Raw genomic sequence first — 20305 nt, forward strand, 5'->3', positions numbered from 1 at the left:
CTTGGCATGCCTTGCCCTAATGGCCTTATACACGAGACTGTGCCCAAGTTGGAATGCCCAGTGCCAATCTTGCATGCAAGGTCATTTTGGTCACACTCCTTCCAACTTCCGGCATTTGCCTCCTTATTCCTGTTTTAAAGCATTTTTCTGCATTAGTGTGGATTTTTCAAGTTAACCCATATTTTAATGCACTTTTTTTTTAATGCCTATTTGATTTGCATCCCATCAGCTTACTGCATTTTTAACGTGCGTGTTAAGTAAAACCTGCGCTAAAATTTAACTCCAGTTTTAGTGTGGGTTTTATTACATCGGTCCCAGGGTAAGTAGTGCTTTCCTCAAATCTACCTGGTTAGTAAGTTTATGGACCTCTCCTCCAGGAACGTGTGGTGGTTGGTACCGACAGAAGACCAAAATGATATTTGGCATGGAATGGCTGCCCTATCAGGAAAGGCTAAAGAAGTTGGGCTGTTCAGTTGAGAGAAGAGATGACTGAGGGGGGATATGATAAAGGTCTACAAATTCACGAAAGTACTTGAGCAAGTTAATGTAAATCGGTTATTTACTCTCTCAGATAATAGAAGGACTAGGGGGCACTCCATGAAGTTAGCAAGTAGCTCATTTAAAACAAATCAAAGAAAATTATTTTTCGCTCAGCGCATAGTTAAGCTCTGGAGTTCATTGCCAGAGGATGTGGTTACGGCAGTTAGGGTAACTTGGTTTAAAAAAGGTTTGGATAAGTTCCTAGAGGAAAAATCCATAAACTGCTATTAATGAATAAGCAATAGTAACTTGAGATTAATTTCATGTTTGGGTTCTTGCCAGATACTTGTGACTTGGTTTGGCCACTGTTGGAGACAGGATACTGGGCTTGATGGACCCTTGGTCTGACCCACTATGGCATATCTTATCTTCTTGCAAGAGGATCTGGTGAGATTGGGGAACTGGGTGTCTAAATGGCAGATTAAATTTATTTAGACAAGTGTCAAGTGATGTATGTTTATTTATTTTAACATTTTATATTCCGTGAACCCAATATGTCATAGAGAAGAATAATCCAAACTAGAGGTCCATGATGATGGTTTTCATATTAGGCGTCACCACTCAGGAAAAGGATCTTGGAATCATCGTGGGCAATATTTTGAAATCCTTGATCCACTGCATAGCAGCAGTCAAAAAAATGCATAGAGAATGTTAGGTATTAGGAAAGGAATGGAAAATAAAACAAATGATATCTTAATGCCTCTGTTAGCAATCCATGAAGCAACCTCATCTTGAGGAAAAACTAAAGAGATTAGGACTCTTCAGCTTGGAGAAGAGACGGCTGAGGGGAGATATGATAGAGGTCTATAAAACAATGAGCACCATGGAACATGGTCATTTGCCCCTTCCAACAGTGCTAGGACTAGGGGACACTCCATGAAGACGACAGGTAGCACTTTTAAAACAAATCCGAGAAAGTATCTTTTCCACTCAACACACAATTAAACTTTGGAATTTGTTGCCAGAGGACGTGGTGAAAGCAGTTAGTGTAGTTGGGTATTAAAAAAAGGGTTTTGGACAAGTTCCTGGAGGGAAAAGTCCATAAGCCATTAATAGCCTTGTAGACTAGGGAAAGCCACTGCTTATCCCTGAAAGTCAGCAAGAAGGATTGGATCTGCTGTTTGGGATCCTGCCAGGTACTTGTGATCAGAATTGGCCAAATTTGGAAACAGAATGCTGGGCTTGATGGACCTTTGGTCTGACCCAGGATGACATTTCTTTTGTTATGTACTATATATACACTTTGATGGCTTTACATAATGGCAGTTCCCCTCTGACAAGTAAAATCCTGCTGCATTTATAGTTCTGTTAGGTCATGACTCGGAAGGAGTGAGGAAAGGCAGAAGGCGATGGCGATAACTAGGCTTGCCAGCTCATCTTACGGGCGGCAGCCTAATATTTTATAGAATGTGAAAAGCAGGAAACTTACAAAGAAAAATCACAAGCTGACTTTGCTCTGCTCTCTAGCTGATCTCCCTGCAACCATCCCTTGCACTCAGAGAGCCAATTTATGCACAGCGAGGTTGGTGCAAACCAATATTTGGCATAGCCTCAAACAAGTGCTCTTTTAAAAACCCAGGGGGAAACTTTCTTCACCACACTTACAGCACAGAAAAGTACAAGACTGAAGGAAAGCCAGGGCAACAGGAAATTTTTAATGACATTTTAGTTTGCTTACTTTTACTGACTGTCAGTAAATGTACTGATAGTTGGCAATCCCACTGATAACACAGGTGTATTCAGGAGCTCGCCGCCTACAGGGTGCTGCTCAAGCTCCAGCAGATAACGGACAGTGCACTCTCAACTCCACCGCACATCAAGACCACATTTTTGCTGCAAACGCCTCCACCTCTCACCCCTCCCATGGGATCTAAACCCCTCTTTCCCTACCCGCCAGCTCGGACCTCCACGCCTATCCCTCCGCCACGGCTGGGCACCGTGCTCATGCTCTGTGGGCCATGCTCTGTGACTGGGCACCTCACAGGGCCCAGTCACAGAGCATGGCAACAGCAGGTTGTCAGCGAGTGTGGGGCTTCCGATTCAGCCCTCAAAACACCGGCTTCCCCCAAAGCCCCCATCTTTTTGCTTTGAGTCTCCAACTCAGTCACAGCCTATTGGGCTACCATGACATAAACCTCCATTTGTAACTACCCAGGGTTCCCCCCGCACTGTATTTATCCTTGTAGCAACCGTCCTCTGCACGGGGGCCACACATCAGGGCTCCTTCCGGACCCTTACAGTTATGGGCCCCAAAGTGGACCACGAGGTGTTACCATTTCAGGATACCTGGGGCTCCCTCCCTCCGCAGCATCCCCAGGCCGGCCCGTGGAGTGGGAGACCTGAGCCAGGAGTCAAACCCAGGTCCCTGTACGTGGCCAGGTGCAGCTCTGCCCCTGGACCAGCTCTTGCCCGCCATACTGCTTCCTTCTTACCCCCTGCCCAACACAGAGATTACAATAAGCCCAGCCACCACTGCCTCGGCGAGAACAGCAATCCCCGAAGGTTTATGGGAAGTCACGCCATGGTCCCCATGTGCTGGAAGATCGCACGCACTCACTCACCATCTGCTGTGAAGTTCTTGGTCATCTGCACCTGGCAGGAAAACAAACAGGTTCAAAATAAAAGCTTGCAGGTGTTTAAAAGGGAGCTGCGAGAAATGACAATATTCCTAGAACTGAAAAACACTTCACTCCCCTCCTTCCTGCCTTCCTCCCCCCCCACCCCCTCCCCTGCAGCTGCTGCCTGGGTTTTCCCTGCTCACCCTGACCTTGGCTACGGCACGGGACGTCCCACCTGGGAGCCCCCCTCTATCCTCCCAAAGCCATCCGTCTGCCCTGAAAGCAGTTGCATCTAAGCTAAAACACTCGGCACAGGTACGTGACCACATCCCACTGCTCCAGGAGAGAGAAACGAACTGCCAAGCTTCTTTCTGGGCCCTCCGCTGGATCCAGGCATGTGCGCTCCTGTCCTGGCCCCCGGAGGGCGTTAGTGGGGGGTCAGGGGACAGATGCAGTGGGAGAGGCCCCTCTAAAATTATTGTGAGAACTCATTTCCATTAGCTCTTTTTTGTTTTTTTATCTTGGGTGTGCAGCGATAGTGTTGGTGCGCTGGCTCTCCGGGAATCATCTTAACTTATCTGACATTTTGGCTTTGTATGTGAGGTTCGGAGATGGTGGGGCAGGGGAGGGGAGGGATGGGAAGGGGTGTCCGGATGCGTATTTGCGTTGGCTGGAAGAGGTGCTGGGAAGGCATCAACACTGCAAGGGAACTGGCACGGTGCCATGAATGCAGGCCACTGCGTTGCCACAATAAACAGCGGCGGCCGTCTCCTAAATCTCATAAGAGGTTCTGAACGCCTTCTTTATAAAAGGAGCAATCGGCCTCTCGGCTCAGGGGTGTGCAGAGCCGATGCGCTGCCTTTCTGCTGGACCCTGTGTCCCAGTCACTGCTGTCACTTGGACTCCAAACTAAAAGGCTTTGGGAGAAGAGGGGCTGCCGAGCCTAGCTCGGGGGGGGGGGGGGGGGGGAGCTGCCCATGATCTTGTTCCCTTGTGTTTACTGGAAGCGAAGGAAAGGTCACACCAAAATAAAAAAGGAGGTCATGAACCTGCAGCTACAGGAATAAACAATAAGATCAGAGAGCTCATAACCTAACAAGGGTAGATGCGGGCATGCTAGAGACAAAGGATGTCAGGAGAGAGGGAGAGAGAAACAGACACAGCAGGGCTACCAACTCACCCCCATGTCCCCTAGGCCTGGCTGACTCCATTGCATGCGTGGACTTGTAATTTGGTTTCCCTACGAAGAGCAGGAACTACAAGTCCATGCCAGCAAGGGGAAGACAAAAAACCAGGCCTGGATCCGCCTGTTGTGTGAGATTATGGCATCGTCTGGCAGTCCCTCATCGTGAAGGTGAATCTGGGATGAACATGTTTCCTGTACATAAATCACCAGGCTGCCTCCAGCTTAGGGGGGGACGGTGGTCTGATAACAGTCCAGAAAGTGCAGGCAACCAGATTTGAGTCCTAGAGAAAAGATCTTAGCTGCAGGGAGATCTGTCCGGAGTCTCCCTGCCTTTAATCTTTTCTTTATGCTTTACAATAAATTTAACATCGAGCAATATATACAGTTTTAAGGGGGATCCGTCGAAGCACCCTGCAAAAAAAATATCAGAAGAAAAAGGAAGAGCTTAAACCAAGAATTATCTAAACAGGACTTAAATCGCCATGGATCTAACCGAAACGACTCAGCAAGAGGCAGCGTCAGGCCTGCTTTGAAACTCAAGCATGATGTAGGCTGGCCCGGATCAAAGAATTCACCCTTAATGGATGGATATTCATTATACATTTACACGGAGAGTTAAGGAAGAAGAGGGCCCCCAGCTAAGAAACTGTCGTAGCTTCCGAGTACTTCCAGCAACATCCAGAAACATTCTTACTTTCGGCGTGCGGCTGAACGTACATTCTCTGAGCGCACAACTTGCCGCCCATGCAGCAAGGACCTCTGCGTGCAGAAAATGTGCGTCTTCCTCGACGGGAGTCCTGCTTTGCGCCCTCGCACGGAAATCCCGTGGAAATGGAGGGCATTAGGCAGTACCCTCCCCCCCCATGACCGAGATACTGCATCTGGCCAGCGCACCTCTTCTTTAGCGCTGGAAAAAAAAACTTAACTCCAGATCAGAGCTGGATTTAAGTTTCCAGCATTACTGCACTGGCACTTAAAACCCATAAAAAAAAGGAGGGGAAATGTTTTAAAACATTTTGAAGTGTCCACAGAGAAGTGCGGACTTATCTGGCTCAGTGGTGAGAACAGCCACCACTCACCCAGAAAATGACCGATTTATCCGGATTGTCTGCTGCACTTTGCCGGATAAATCAGTATTTATCCCCGTCAGAGTTGCCCCTCCCTCTTTCTCGAGTTCAAGTGTGCACTTGGCCTGTGCCCTGCTAACTATAGGACAGCTCTTTGACTCAGCTCCTCCCAGTTCAGCCCCCTTATCCGCCTAAATCCCACCTTATCAACTGACTAGAATTTAGCTGGATAAGGGCTGAATATAGCCGGCTAAGCTTTAGATAACATAACTATTATGTTATCTGTCTAAAGAGCTTTGAATATGGACCTCATTAATTTTATAGTCAGATATTTGTTTACATATCTCTTTATATTTCATAAGACACAAAAGACACACACAGTTTCAGCCAAGTAGGCATGACGACAATATGAAACAAAGCAATACAATGTTCTGAGGCAAAAATGATTCTGCAAACAAAATAATACCAGGAAAACACCTTGGAGGATACACATCCCCTCCCATCAAAATAAAAATTAGGCTAAGTACATTCAACGCATCGCCAAGTCCAGCAGCAGCCCCAGAGCTGATCATCTCCCTCCGCGTGCTCCCGATGTAGAAAACGTACATTTCTGCCACTGTAGATTTCCAATGCCCCAACCGAGGAGCCGACGTTCAGAAAAACGGGCGATTGTCAAGCGGGCAGCCAGCAGAAAGGTAGGAAATAAGTTTCTTCGATCTGAAACAAAGAACAACCGGACCCCATCTACCTAGAAGACAAAATGTTTAGAGGCCATGACAAAAGTGGCCCCAGGAATGGGCTGCATTACTCTGTAAATTGCTTTACAAAAAAAAAAAAAAAATCAGACACCACCACGCAATCCCACCACATATGAAAAGACGAAGCAGTCTGCCCACAACTACGCCAGCACAAAGTTATATCCGGAAACCTCGCCAAAGATATTCAGCACTTCCAATACAGCAGAGACAAAAGTCCCCAAATCTGATGCATAGAAGAAAATATTATCTGCCAGTTTATGCTCCTACCCCTGAACCACAATACCCTTGATATCAGGCGACTGTCCAATATGTTCTGCCAAAGAGCAGAATTATAAGAGCAGACAATGATGAGGACAGAGGTCAGCCTTCGTCTAGTTCCTCTACGTAGCTCAAAATAACCAGAGCTCACCTCCACCACAGGAGAGCGATAAATCACTTGCACCCATTTCCTAAATCCATCCTCAAAACCAAACCGAAATTCACTTAGAGCCTCTCTCACAAAACTCCATATCTTTCAGCATATGAAAGATATCAGTGCAGTCGCTCACTTGATCAGCCCCCAAACCCACAGTACCCAGAGTCCTCAACAGATTATCACTATAGACGTCCAAATTCAGTACGCTGGGCAGTGGACAAGTTATCCGGCTAACATTGGCCGCATAACTTGTCCCGTATAGTCAGCGAAAGAAATGTCCCACCCAATATACTTGATTAAAGTTATCCAGCTACATATAGCCGAATATGCCGGTTAGGCTTAATGTTATCCGGTCTTGCATGGCCGGAAAACTAGATACTTGATATCTGGGTAAGTAGTGCACTTAAAAAAAAAAAAAAAAAATTTGCAGGCCTCCCAGCTCAATGTCCACCGGCACATTACAACTCACAACCCCCCCCCCCCCCGGCCAAGAAATATCCCCCTCCCAGCCCCCAAAATGTTATTTTTACGGAACTGTAACTTACACTTCCAATGTTATTACCTAGGTATGTTAAAAAAAAAAATTGAGTGTAAGTTTCATAAATGAATGCATAAACCTATGCATTCATTTCAGAAAGCGTTATACTTCAAGGGGAATTTTCAAAAGCTGTGCATGTAAAAATAGCACTTCCGCATGTAAGAAAGCAAGGCCGTTACTTGTCTGACAAATTTGATCCTGATAAGGAGCAGCACTTGGCAGGATAAGTCAGAAAAGTGCTACTTTTCCATCTAAATAGCGCTTTACAGATTTATCTGGGTATATAAGATAGCCGGAGAAGTCTACAAGTTCCACTTATTTATTTATTTATGGATACTTATCCAGCCATTGGATTTAGCTGGATATATAGCACTTTTTAGACTTATCCAATTAAGTGCCACTAGTCATCCAGATGTCTGAATTTGTGCATCTCGCAGTTTTTACATGTGTGAGCATGTTTGCACAGAACAGTACTCGTAATCCATAACCTGCACTTACTGTTTGCATGCAGGTTATAAAATACTGACGCAACTTTGTGCGCGCCCACAATCACAGGTAAATGGGCGTACACAAACAGTTTTGAAAGTCATCCTCTTAGCCTTTAAATTAAATATAGCTGCATGTCCCATCCTCTTAGGAATCTGTTCCTCAATTCCAATAGCCTCCAGTATTTTCTGCTTTTCTGGACAACTTTTTAGGCTGCTCAGAAATTAATGCCAACTCTGGGCAGGCGTTAATTTCTGAGCATAAAAATGTGCGGGTCTGGCGCACATTTTTTTTTTTGCATCTGGGGAACATAGTTAATTGCCTCATCGACATGCATTTGCATGAGATGAGCGCTATTTATTTCGCTGCACGTTGGATGCGCACTGTGAATGTGCTAAACCCCCTATAGCATAAAGAGCTGTGGACGCACTTCCAAAACACGGATCCAACCGCGGGTAAACCAGTGTGCTCGGCTGAGTGCGTCGTATTGCATCAGCCTGAAAGTTAGGATTCTCTCTCTTTCTAAAAGCTGCCAGGGAGATAAACTGCCCTCTCATTGTAACCTTTCCTACCTCCCATAGAATATGAACATTAGTCTCTGAAACATTATAAGAACTTAAGAAATTGCCATACTGGGTCAGACCAAGGGTCCATCAAGCCCAGCATCCTGTTTCCAACAGAGGCCAAAACCAGGCCACAAGAACCTGGCAATTACGCAAACACTAAGAAGATCCCATGCTACTGATGCAATTAATAGTGGCTACTCCCTAAGTAAACTTGATTAATAGCCATTAATGGACTTCTCCAAGAACTTATCCAAACCTTTTTTGAACCCAGCTACACTAACTACACGAACCACATCCTCTGGCCAATTTTCAGGGTCTGATTAAAACCCAGGCCCACTAGGTTCACTTCATCAGCAGTTTTAATGAAAAGTACATAGTCAAACATAAGTTGTGCTTCCTGCCTTACAATAATGCAGGAGAATAAACAAAGGGAGGCAAAACCACCAGCGAGGTCCCAACAGCTCGAGAGAGTTCAATGCAGCCCTCTTATGATCCAGCCCTAAGAATAGGGGAAAAAATCTCTGCTGGCAAGACCGTAAAACAGCCGAGCTACAAGGGTGGGTCTACCTGCGGACCAATGGACCTCTTTTTGGACGAAACCGAGGGCAGAATACCTGGAAAGTAACAGCGCTACTGCTCTCACCATAAACACAGCTCACCCAGGAGCACGTCGGCCCACCATTCCCAGGCTCAGCGGTCCGTGGGGCCTTAGGGCATTCCCGCTCCCAAAGGGGACCTCTGGGCACCTTTAAGTACCCTCCCTTAGAGATCAACATCTCTTTTAGACCTCTTATCATATCAAGCCCACTCCCCAAGCTTCCTCCAGCAGAGGAAGGTACTATTTGCAGGTATCAGCTCAAAATAATTAAAATCAAGAGTCCATTTCTTTTTTCATAGTCTAAGCCTTAGCAGCCATTGCCGAGGAGGGCTGCAGTAGCTGTCCTGCTGACCGTACGGCACAATCGATGCGAGACGGGATGGGCTCGGATCGGGTCAGCCCTGATGCCGAGTCCGTACACCTCACTGAGGCACTGATCAGAGGAGTCTCGCAAAAACTCCATACTCGGAGCCTTCTCTGTCTGTCAATGGCCGGGTTAGCCCGTTGTTGTCGGCTTCTTCCTCCTGCAAGGAAACAGGGCCCTGAGGGTTTTCCCGCCAGTATTTATTTACCTAATTTCTCTTCTGCTGATCCACAAATCTCAGCGCATTACATCAGAACACACATAAGTAGTGAACAAAGATAAAACATAACATGCGCAAACAAGGACATAACATAAAGCACATTAAAATAAAACAGGTCAGACATCATCAAACAAAAACAATAAAAACAGCATTAGCATTGCCTGCCAAATTCAAGGCTACTCTGTTGGAAAACTTCATGCTGTCTATTGTGACTAAGTATCGAAAGCAAGGGAAAACAAGTGCATTTTTAAACGCCTCCTGAACCGAAGCAAGTCAATCCTCTGCCCTGACCTCTTGGGTGGCTGCTCCAGAGTACGGAGCAGCCACCCTAAACGTCCTGTTTGTAGGCATGAAAAGTTTGGCTAGCCTAAGAGACAGTACATCCAGCAGGGTTTTAGAAGCGGAGCGTAAAGATCATGTACAGAGGAGATGAGGCAGTGAGGAGCAAGATTAGGGTGAGTTTTAAAGTCCGGGCGCAGCACCTTGAACCGGAAGCCCCGGGAAGCTGGTGTAGTTTGGATAAGGCGGGCACTGCGTGGCCGCGCAACAAAGTGCCGGTTTCAAGACGAGTCGCAGATTTGTGATTTAAGCGACGTCGAAGGTAATCCTAAATACAAAGAACTGCAATAGTCAAGTGATGAAAGGATTAAGGCTTGGGTTCTGGTGCCAAAATGAAAAGGACAGAGTGCAATATTTCCATTTTAAAACAGAACGATTGAATTAAAGATTTAATGTACCCCAGCATAATCTCCTCAGGCTCTGTCAGCAGCTCTTCTTGAAGTCCTTGAAGACAAGACTCCTACGTCCAGCTTGGAAATATGAGGTCTTCCTACTTCCTCCCCCACTAATTCAGACTTTCAGGCAATCCACTCCACCCTGTCCCTTCTTCCGTTATTTCTGGGACAACCTTGGTCTTGTATGTCCCCAATAGCTCAAGATCCCTCTACACGGGGTGCAATGTTACTTCGCAGTGGGGGCACCGGGTCATAAAAAAGCAGGAGCAAGGTCGTTGGTTGAGATTGTTGACCGTGGCTCCCGAAAGGGAGCAGGGCAGACTTACATAGGCTCAGGAATGCCTGTCTCATCAGTTTGCGATGAGGACTTCAGTAAAGGGGAGCATGGCCACCCCTCCTTACACCAACAAGATATTATATTTTAACATAGATCATCCTCCTATAATAACGATTCATGCAGTTTCCATCTGCAATGACCCATACCTGAAGAGATCCATTCCACTTCCAGGAGAACAGGTACAATGTTAACCCACCACAAATCCTCTTTTTACAACCACTGTGGTGCAGAACAGAAGGTAAAAATCCCATTCCACCAGATGGCACAAATGCCAGACTTACACTAAACTTAGATCCATAAGGCATAAGAACATAAAAGACTTGCCAAAGTAGGTCAGACCAAGGATCCATCAAACCCAGTATCCTGTTTCCAACAGTGGACAATCCATACCACAAGCACTTGGCAGGATCCCAAGAGGTAGAGAGATAAGCAGTGGATTTCTGCAACTCTACCTTAAAAATGGTTAATGGACTTTTCCTCCAGGAACTTGTAAAAACCAGTTTTAAATGCAGCTACACTAATAGCTTTCACCAGATCCTCTGGCAACGAATTCCAGAGCTTAATTATGTGTCAAGTAGAAAAATATTTTCTCTTATTAGTTTTAAACGAATTACCTAATTGCTTTTTTGACACACAATGAAGTTAACAAAATGTTAGGCATTATTATGAAGGGAATGGTGAATACAACGAAGGATGTCATAATGCCTCTGTATCGCTCCATGGCGAGACCGCACCTTGAATACTGTGTACAATTCTGGTTGCCGCATCTGAAAAAAAGATATAGTTGTACTGGAGAAGGTACCGAGAAGGGCAACCATAATGATAAAGGGCATGGAACAGCTGCCCTATCAGGTAAGGCTAAAGAAGTTAGGGCTGTTCAGTTTGGAGAAGAGACAGCTGAGGGGGGATATGATAGAGGTCTATAAAATCAGGAGAGGACTAAAACAGGTAAATGTGAATCGGTCATTTACTCTTTCAGATAACAGAAGAACTAGGGGGCACATTTAAAACTAATCGGAGAAAATTCTTTCACTCAACGCACAATAAAGTTCTGGAATTTGTTGCCAGAGGATGTGGTTAGTGCAGTTAGTGTAGCTGGGTTTAAAAAAGGTTTGGATAAGTTCTTGGAAGAGAAGTCCATTAACTGCTATTAATCAAGTTGACTTAAGGCTGAATTTTAAAAGGGCTGCATGCGCCGAAATGGGCAGATACGCGCGTGGATGGGGCACTCGTGCACAATGGGGATTTTAAAACGCCCGCAGCCATGTGCCCTGGTCTAGATAAAACTTTTGGTGAAGTCTAGCAGCTAAATTGCAAAGAAAGACCGTTTTCAGATCAATCGGTATTGGAAACTGTGAACCAGGCTTTTATCTTTTCACACACCGACTCCTGTAACTCTCTTCTCTTTGGTCTCCTGGAATATCATTCAATTTGAAGAAATTCCAGTTCATATTACAGAAGGTGGCAGCCAGATCACTCCTGTGCTGAAGAGCCAGCACTGGCTTCCTAGAGTCCAGCCCATTGAATTCAGTAAACTTCTCACTTTGGCTCTAAGGGGCTTCACGTCCACACATCTGAAACATAGAAATGACGGCAGAAAAGGAGCAATGGTCCCTGCAGTCTGCTTAGCAAGCTTATGGTAGTATCTACTGCACCGTGCAGGTCACCCCCATACTTATCAGTTTCCCCAGACTATAAAAGTCAGGGCCCTTGTTGGTTCTGTCTGAATTCAATTCCCTGTTACCTCTTGCCGTTGAAGCAGAGAGCAATGTTGGAGTTGCATCAAAAGTTTCAGGCTTATTGGTTAAGGGTAGTAACCGGCGCACCAGCAAGTTAACCCTATGCACTCATCTCTTCATTTCCATCCTGCAGCCTCTAGGGATCCGCAGGGTTTACCCTATGCCCCTTTGAACATCAGGAAATATTTCTTCACAGAAAGGATGGTGGTTGCCCTCCCGGAGGAGGTGGTGAAGATGAAAACAGTGAAAGAATTCAAAGGGGATAAACACTGTGTATACTTAATGATTTTTGTTATTTTCTATTTGAGGAAGAATGTTTGGATTTTTTTTTTTTAATTCTTAGTTTTTTGTCTTTAGCCACAAGTATTTAAATGGTAGTTGTTTTGTGTTGGCCTGATATTGTAGTTGTCTTATTTTTGTTAGTTGCTTTGAGCTCCTGGGGAAATGTGATTTTGTAAATAAGCAGTTGATTGAATGAGAAACACTATCCTAAATTTCTAGAATCTATAATTAATAGCATATATAGGATATCTCCATAGCTTACACTACACACTGGAGTTCAGGGTAGAAGCAAAGGAATGCGCTCCCACATCATCTTCCTTACCCTGAACCCCTCGCAGACAACTCCAGCTGGCAAAGAGGAAAGCAAACATCATACCTGCATCTTCCTCCTCCTCTACCAGCTGGGTTGAGTCTCATGCATCAGGAGGGAGGGTAGGTGGGCAGGCAAGTGAGACGGAGGCGGGATGGAGCGAAGCGGTGGCCCTGGGAGGGAGAGACAAAGCTGAGTGACACCAGGAGGGTGGGTGAGGGAGGGAGCTGAACAGCATTCGAGGGCCGAGATGGAGCTCGGTGGCTGCACTGGGAGGAAGAGACAGAGCTGAGTGGCCCTGCTGCAAAGCTTGGCAAGACCGAGCTACATAGTGGCACTGGGAGGGAGAGTGGGAGAGACAGAGCTGAGCAGATCCCAGGCACCACAATGTAATTTATAGGTGTCATGGCCGGAATCTGTTCAGCCCTGCATTTATCCATAGCAATTCTGAAAGTATGATGTAACTCAGCTTCACATGATCCAAGCCTTACTTGCCACCCCATAACACCAGTCCTGGCTATCTCTGCCAATTCCTTGTCCAAGTCAGATAACTCCTGCAATAACCACTTCTGCCACCAGAGGGAACTAAAATCCCATCAGTCATTCACGAATCTCAGATACTGAATTCCCCCCCCCCCCCCAAAAAAAGGGGAAAAAACCCCTTAACCTATAAAACAAAAAACATTGAATTAATTTTCAAGCCAGAAATTTATCAGGAAAATATTTTTTGAATGAAAACAAAAGTCTGTATTTCATTTTTCTCTGCTTTTCTCTTCCCAGAGGTACCTATTTTTTTGTTTTCAGGCAAATCAAGCTCTTTGCATGGAGCACTTGGGACTGTGTATGGCTTCCATTTGATTTCTAAGACATTTGACATGAAAAAGATAATCTATAATATCATCCTACCAAATAAACAGGCCGATGCAATACTGTGCGCTGACCGCAGAGCACGACTCAATGAGGCAAAACTGGGGTTAGCGCATCCAAAACGTGCGTCCAATCGCGCGCGGAGATAATAGCACTTGTCACATGTAGATACATATTGTTGAGGCTATTACCTATTCCCCCTCAATGCAATCTGCACCTGACGCGCACATTTTTACTCACCAAAATGTAACGCCTGCCCTCTGGCGATATTAAGTCAGAAGAACTAAAAAAATTAGAAATGTCCCCAAAAAAATGTTAAAAAAAAAAAAAAAAAAGGGCGCCGGCAGTCAGGTTAGGAAAAGGGACACTCAATTAACAAGCATCCATTTTCCGAACCTGTGGCTGTGTATAAGAAGTTTTCAAGCCTTTTACTCCTTTGAGAATTGCCCCAGGGAAAAGAACCTGCAAACACCGGAACTTATTTTTCCCCACAGAAAACAACAGGTATTATTTCCTCTTTCCCACCCCCATCTCAATACACCCTGGGAACACCCCCCTCTCTGTCTTGGCGACGTTCAGACAGCCAGGAATTTGTCCTCCCTGTTTCTCTCCTGAGGTCACACGGGATATGCACAAAACAAACCCGGTAAGGCTCAGTGGCAGAGCCAGGGCTTAGAACTGAGATGCAGGGAGATAAAGGGACTCTTCCCGAGGTCACACACAGAGAATCTTTTTTTTTTTTGGGGGGGGGGGGGGGGGGGGAAGGAAAGCAGAAACTTTATAGGATGTCCCGGGACGCATCCTGAATCAGAGTCCAATGCTCTGAGCTCTAGGCCACAGTCTGCCTCAAGCATGGGTGCCACCGACTTGATGTTGCTGCTTTCAAAGCTCAGCAGGGAGACAGAACTTAAGAAACGCCATGCTGGTTCAGACCAAGGTCCATCGAGTCCAGCGACAGTGGCCAGTCCAGGTCACAAGTACCTGGCATATCCCAGAAAGTAAATCTACTTCTTGTTATGCGCTCTCTGGGATAGCAATAGCTTTCTTTGGTCTACCTGGCTAATAGTGCATTATGTATGGACTTTGCTCCAGAAGCTTGTCCAAACTTCTTTTAAACCCCGCTATGCCAGTCACCTTGACCACATCCTCTGGTAACAGATTCCAAGCTTGAAAGTGCACTGAATGAAAACATGCTTTCTCTGCTGCTTGTTAGTTTCATGGAGTGTCCCCTTGTTTAAGTAGCATTTGAAAGGGCAAATCATCATCCTTTATTTACCTGTTCCAGCTCACTCATGATTTTATAAACTTCTCTCATGTCCCCTCTCCAAGCTGAAGAGCCCTAAGCTGTGCAGTCTCTCATTACAGGGGAGCTATTCCACTCCCTCTCTGCGCCTTTTCTCGCTCTGTTATGTCTTTCTTGAAGATGGGGGCGACCAGAGCTGCACGCAGTATATTCAAGGTGCGGTCACACCATGGCCCGATACACAGGCAATGTGATACTTTCCATTGTATTCCCCATTCCTTCTCTAACATCCTACTTGCTTTTTGGAGCGCCGCCACACACAGAGCTGAGGATTTCAAGGTACTGTCCCGCAAGGACTCCAAGATCCTTTTCCTGGCTGGTGACTCCTAACGTGGAACCCAGCATGGTGTGCCTGTAGTTTGGATTACTCAACTCCGACTCTCCCTTTCAATTTCCTCCTGCTGGATTTTCAGCTCGTTTTGCCTTCCAAATACACAAGTCTTAAGGGACTGCGCTTTCTCTGTTCCTTTCCCGGTCATGTGGACCACCTTTCAGAGGCTTTGTGTCTTGCAGATAGCTTAGAAAGCTTCAAGACGCTTTTAAAAACAATAACTGTTTAAGCAGGCCTTTCATTAACTTGTGTTTCCGCTGCAAACACTGCCAGCCGGCCCCCAGGGCCTATGGCCTTTGTTGAAAGATTTTTGTAATGGATTACCGGTATTTTATGTATGTTTTTATTTGTACATCACCTAGTTTTATTTCGGCGATGAATAAATGTGAATAAAAAGTAAAAAAGATAAATAAAGTAAAAAAGTAAAAAGTTTCATAGACTTCACAGAACCCCCAAACATTGGAGCTCTCTCTCCCTTCCCCCCAAAACCTGATGAATGTAGTCCCTCTTAATCCCCTTTCATCTCAACTGGGCAGACTGGATGGCCCAATTTGGTTCTGCCATCATCTGCTATTACTAGGAATATGGTAAATGCGCTGGCTACACAGACTCTTGGCAGAAGGCCCGAACAGCCTACCTAATGGTTAGAGTGGCAAACTTCCATGAAAACCAAGGTTCAAACCCTGCTGACACTCCTCGTGACCTCTAGCAAGTTGCTTCACCCTCCATTGCTCAGGTGCTGACGGTCACGAAAGGCAGAATATAAACCAAAAATAAAATAAAGACCTGCCAATGCTCCCTGAAACTTTAGCATTTTCCTCTGGTTTCAGAAATGGGTATAGATGAGAGGGGGGGGGGGGGGGGTGTCGCTATGCTGGCTGGCACTGGTCCTCTTTCTCCTATACCATAATGCGCTTAGGGCCAACTAGGCAAAAGGATTTTTAAGGAATGTGCAATGTCACATCCCGCTGCACAGCTCTGCAAACCAAAATGTGACACTGGAAGACACGAAACACTGCGGGGCATTGTGGGCAGGGTTAAGAGATCTTGTGACCCCAATCAGCCACGTGAACCCCTGCAGTAACAAAGAGAAAAAAAACCCAAACAAACACAAAAAGCACCTTTTATTAGCCATTTCTCAATTGTATGTATACATAGCACTGCCAAGGAAGGGGTTTAGAATTAAATTGTGACATCACTAACCTATACGTGGCATCCTATTACAACGATAACAGGACGTGGCCTGCAAAATACGCGGCTCCTCTCTTTCAACAGCTACAAAATGTTTTCTCTGCCTGAATTTAAAACAGAGATAGTGCTGGCCTTCAACAGCCAGAAAAGCATAGGGCTGAGCCAGAAGGAAACATTAGGAGCCAAGAGATAAGAGTTTTGTTTCATCTCTTCCACCACATCAGCTTGTGTTAGACAAGCAAATAAATTGCCTTTGGGAAAACAGCAAGAGGTGAGGGAAGCCACGACCACCAATGCCGCCGCGCTACGGACAAAAGAGTCGCCCTCTCTGCAAAGCGCCGGTGTTCCCCAGGGCGTTCCCAAGCATGTCCACCATGGGCATTAAATTATGCTTCAGGGTCACAACATTCAGCTTTGCCTCAGTTCCAATCCCCAGCTCGGTCACTGACTTTCTGTTTGTGACCTCTGCCTCAGTTCTTCTACTCCCAGCTCCAACTGCGGGGGAACTAGCGAATTGGTTGCGCATTTGCTCACCGGCAGAGCGAGAAGATAATGGCTTGTATTAGCTGGTGAAGGCAAGCAAGAAGAGGGCAGGGTTTTCCCTCTCTGGTCACTGGCCTGAGATATGGCATGGAGGGGGTTAGAGAAGCCACACTGCAGGAGAAAGCTCCAGGGAGAGCAGACAGCTGGGGCTAGGAGGAAGTGAGGCAGAGGAATCACCTGCTCTCACAGCCCGGTCTCCAAGTGACCCCCGCTGATAACCCTCCATGGAGCTGGTCCAAGCCAACACCTGTCCTCCGGGCCATTGTTCCAGCCAGCAAGGGGAGCTGAGCCAGAAAAGGCCAGGATTTCCTCCCCGCTGCACCAGAGGGGTATTTTTAACTATTACAGACAGCTTCCAGATCCTTCTCTGTGGGTCCCGCTATCAGGAGATTCTTATCTAGCGCTGGATTTGTAACTCCTGCCCCACCATTAGAGAGCCAATGCACGTGGATTCTCCTGGCGTTTTCCTTCATCCAGCTCTCATCAGGGAGTCGACAAGAGCGGCACCTCGTCCAGCAGGGAGGGAGAACGTGCCAGGAAATCTCCCTCTGCTAGGTCAGCCTGGCCAAAAGCCTCTGCAGAGGGATGTCCGAGAACCTCTGTGCTCCTTGGGCCAGAGACCTGCCCCAGTGTTTCCTACAGGAAACCATTTTAAGACTCCTCTCAGTGATTCCCGCTGTACCTGACCCAATAAGGTGCCCATAGCTACAACTCTGCCATTTTGAAAGTAACCGCAGGTGCCAAGTTAAGTAAAAACTGGAGCAACCGAAACCGTTTCCTACCACACTGTGTGGTCCAGGGATTGAACCCCTGGGCTGAAGGGCATGCAGATTTTTCACCCTCTGCTTGTGCGTGTCCTGCCTCTCTCTGATCTGCTCCCCCCTGCCCCAGCATGGTGCTGAGCTCATCAACAAATTAACCCTGGGAAAAAAAAAAGTTTCAACACACACAGCACATGTTTTGGTTACAGGTAGGCTCCGGGGTAGGGAAAGATATGTGCTTTATCAATTACAGAGCATGTCCCCTCCCCCTCTCACTGGTCACAAGCAGCTTCTTGTGAATAGCACCTAGAACGCTTTTATAGCTCTTGTTAAATGGTTTGTTTGCTTTTTTTTTGGGGGGGGGGGGACGACAAGATTCTACAGTACCACCACCCCCACCACATGCAAAACTGTTGGGAGTTTTATGTTAAGTTAACAGATGGTGCAGATCTTGCCTCTTATGAAATAAGAGATGGGGCATCATACTGACTGGGGGCAGATGGAAGCCCTGAGCGTTACAAAAGCGTCCTAATGCATCATCTGGGCAATCTGCATACCCCCCCCCCCCCACCCCACACACACACACACACACACACGCAGGTGTCACACTCATACACCAAGCATAAATACAGCAGCCCCAAGCGGGCACCACCCTGATACACATAAAGCACAAATATGGCACAGACTGCTGAAGAACAGAGGTTCATCAGAGTCCTATGAGTAAAAGTAAAGCATGAATACAGCACAGAGACTGAAGAATAAGCCTAAAAGTGGAGAGAAGGCAGGAAGCATGCATGGCCATATCATTATTATAAAATCTGGAACTAACTTCCCAACAATTTGTCCAAGAAGGGATGAGTCTTGAATCCTGCTATGCGGTTTTGGTGGAGAGAAAGGAGAGTTAAGGTGATTAGAGAGGCAGGCACCGGCAGCTCGCTGCAGACAGAGGGTGCAGCATGGCGCGCAGCCATCAGCTGCTTTATAACACGTTGAGGGGCCGGCTCTTAGGGTGCAAACCGTGTCTTTCTAGGAGTGACCCCCTCACCTCCCAAACACTGACAAAAAGTTCCACCTCAAACTAAGGAGCCCACGTCCAAGGCACGTACCTGTGGATCCGGAACGAAAGTCACCCCTGTCAGAGTCCTGCAAGCCACCAGACGGATCGGGCGAGGAAACCAAAAACGGAGTATCTTACCTGAGAAGGCGGCTGGAGGAGCAGGAGGACGACCACGAGGAGAGCGGCCACTTTGTCCCGCACCATCCTGGGGGAGTGGGGTACGGGGACTCGTTCCAGGTAAACCCCGGCCTCTCTGTCCCAAACTCACACAAGCTCCTCGGGGGTTAATGACTGCAGCGAGCCATTCCAGGAATACGAATCGCCAAATCCCAGCGTTAGAAATTAAAAAAAAAAAAAAAGAGGAAAAGAAACCCCGAGAGGGCAATTCAGAAAGAAATCATTCAAAAAGTCGCGGGTTCGGTGCTGCTTAAAGTCGCAACTCGGAGGAGGGAAGACGCATCAGGATGCGACCCATCTCTTTCGCCTCGGGATCGGTACGAAACGCTTCCCTGCCGAAGGTGCGCCTAAGGCAGCCCAGACTGTGCCGGGAGCCTGCGATCACCGGCCCCACGCTTCCCCATCGGGAAAGGAGGAGGAGGAGGCGCCCGGTGCTCAAAGAAATCCTCCGAAATCTGCAGTGCTAGCCCCGTGCCCGGCTCGCAGCTTCTGCCTCTACAGATGTTCAAATTCAGTGGCCGGCCCGGGGGAGTGGGGAAGCAATGACCCCCGCCCCCACCTATATACAACAAATCAAAAAGCGAATCACAGAAAAGAAAGCTCCGCCGGGACCGGCAGATCTGGGGCGCCCATCGGATCAGCGGCTGGATGGGAGTCCCGTTCGAAGTCAGTGTCCGGAGGCAGATCGGGCGGACTGTCTGTCACTTTTCTGTTACCTTGCTCCCCACACCCACCTGCCAACTTTCGCTCTGCCTGTCCCCCCCGGGAGGAACGTGGGCGGGGCCAACTAGTCCTCGTGCAGGAGCTTCTCCAGCTTCCACCTATGGCGAGGCAAGAAAGGGGAGAGCGGAGAGGCGCGCTCCGCCTCAAGAGGAGACCGGGCGCCCGCCAGCCCCTGCCGCTCGCTCCCCGGCGCCGAGCCGCGGCACCGTGCTGAGCGCGCGCGCACGCGCGAATCACGGGATGCCACACGCCCACCTCCACCCAGGCGCGTTCCCGAGCCTCTTAAGGTGGACGGTCCGGATCCTCGCGTTTTCAATCTGATTCGCTTCGCGTTTTTACTACGTCCTGCGCCTGAAATGTGAAATCGGCGCTGATAAAATAAATAATGCCCTGCCCCTAAAAACAATACCGATTTAGGCGGTATAAACTATAAGGCAAAATAATACAATATAAAAAAATGCAATGCAATTAGTATTATGAATACAATCACAATAAAAGTATTTAACATATTACCTAAATATCTATGCAGCAAATGCAATAAATATTTATAAATGATATACAAATATTATCAAATATAAGAATACATTGATAATTATGGAATAGTCCTAATATGAAAACATATACACATAGCTATTCACTATAATACATAGTAAA

The 20305-nt window shown here is 46.9% G+C and overlaps 1 protein-coding gene across 4 annotated transcripts in view; it reads right to left on the reverse strand.

Moving 5' to 3' along the window:
• Window positions 1-19909, reverse strand: part of LOC115072943 (snake venom vascular endothelial growth factor toxin HF-like) — a 31421-nt gene extending 11512 nt beyond the window's left edge. Inside the window, exons 1-3 of one of the 4 annotated variants that reach the window (XM_029570971.1) lie at window positions 19663-19906; window positions 18890-19042; window positions 3102-3132 (exon numbers count right to left, since the gene is read on the reverse strand). In XM_029570971.1, the coding sequence (XP_029426831.1) occupies window positions 3102-3132; window positions 18890-18955 (97 nt within the window). In that variant the 5' untranslated portion in view covers window positions 18956-19042; window positions 19663-19906. Of the gene's footprint in view, window positions 1-3101; window positions 3133-5878; window positions 5936-12764; window positions 12787-18889 lie in introns of those variants that run through there. The other 3 variants (XM_029570973.1, XM_029570974.1, XM_029570972.1) reach the window with 3 other exon arrangements.
• Between the last annotated feature and the right edge of the window lie 396 nt (window positions 19910-20305).

The sequence above is a fragment of the Rhinatrema bivittatum genome, chromosome 11 (assembly GCF_901001135.1).
Source record: "Rhinatrema bivittatum chromosome 11, aRhiBiv1.1, whole genome shotgun sequence".
NCBI classification, from domain to species: domain Eukaryota; kingdom Metazoa; phylum Chordata; class Amphibia; order Gymnophiona; family Rhinatrematidae; genus Rhinatrema; species Rhinatrema bivittatum.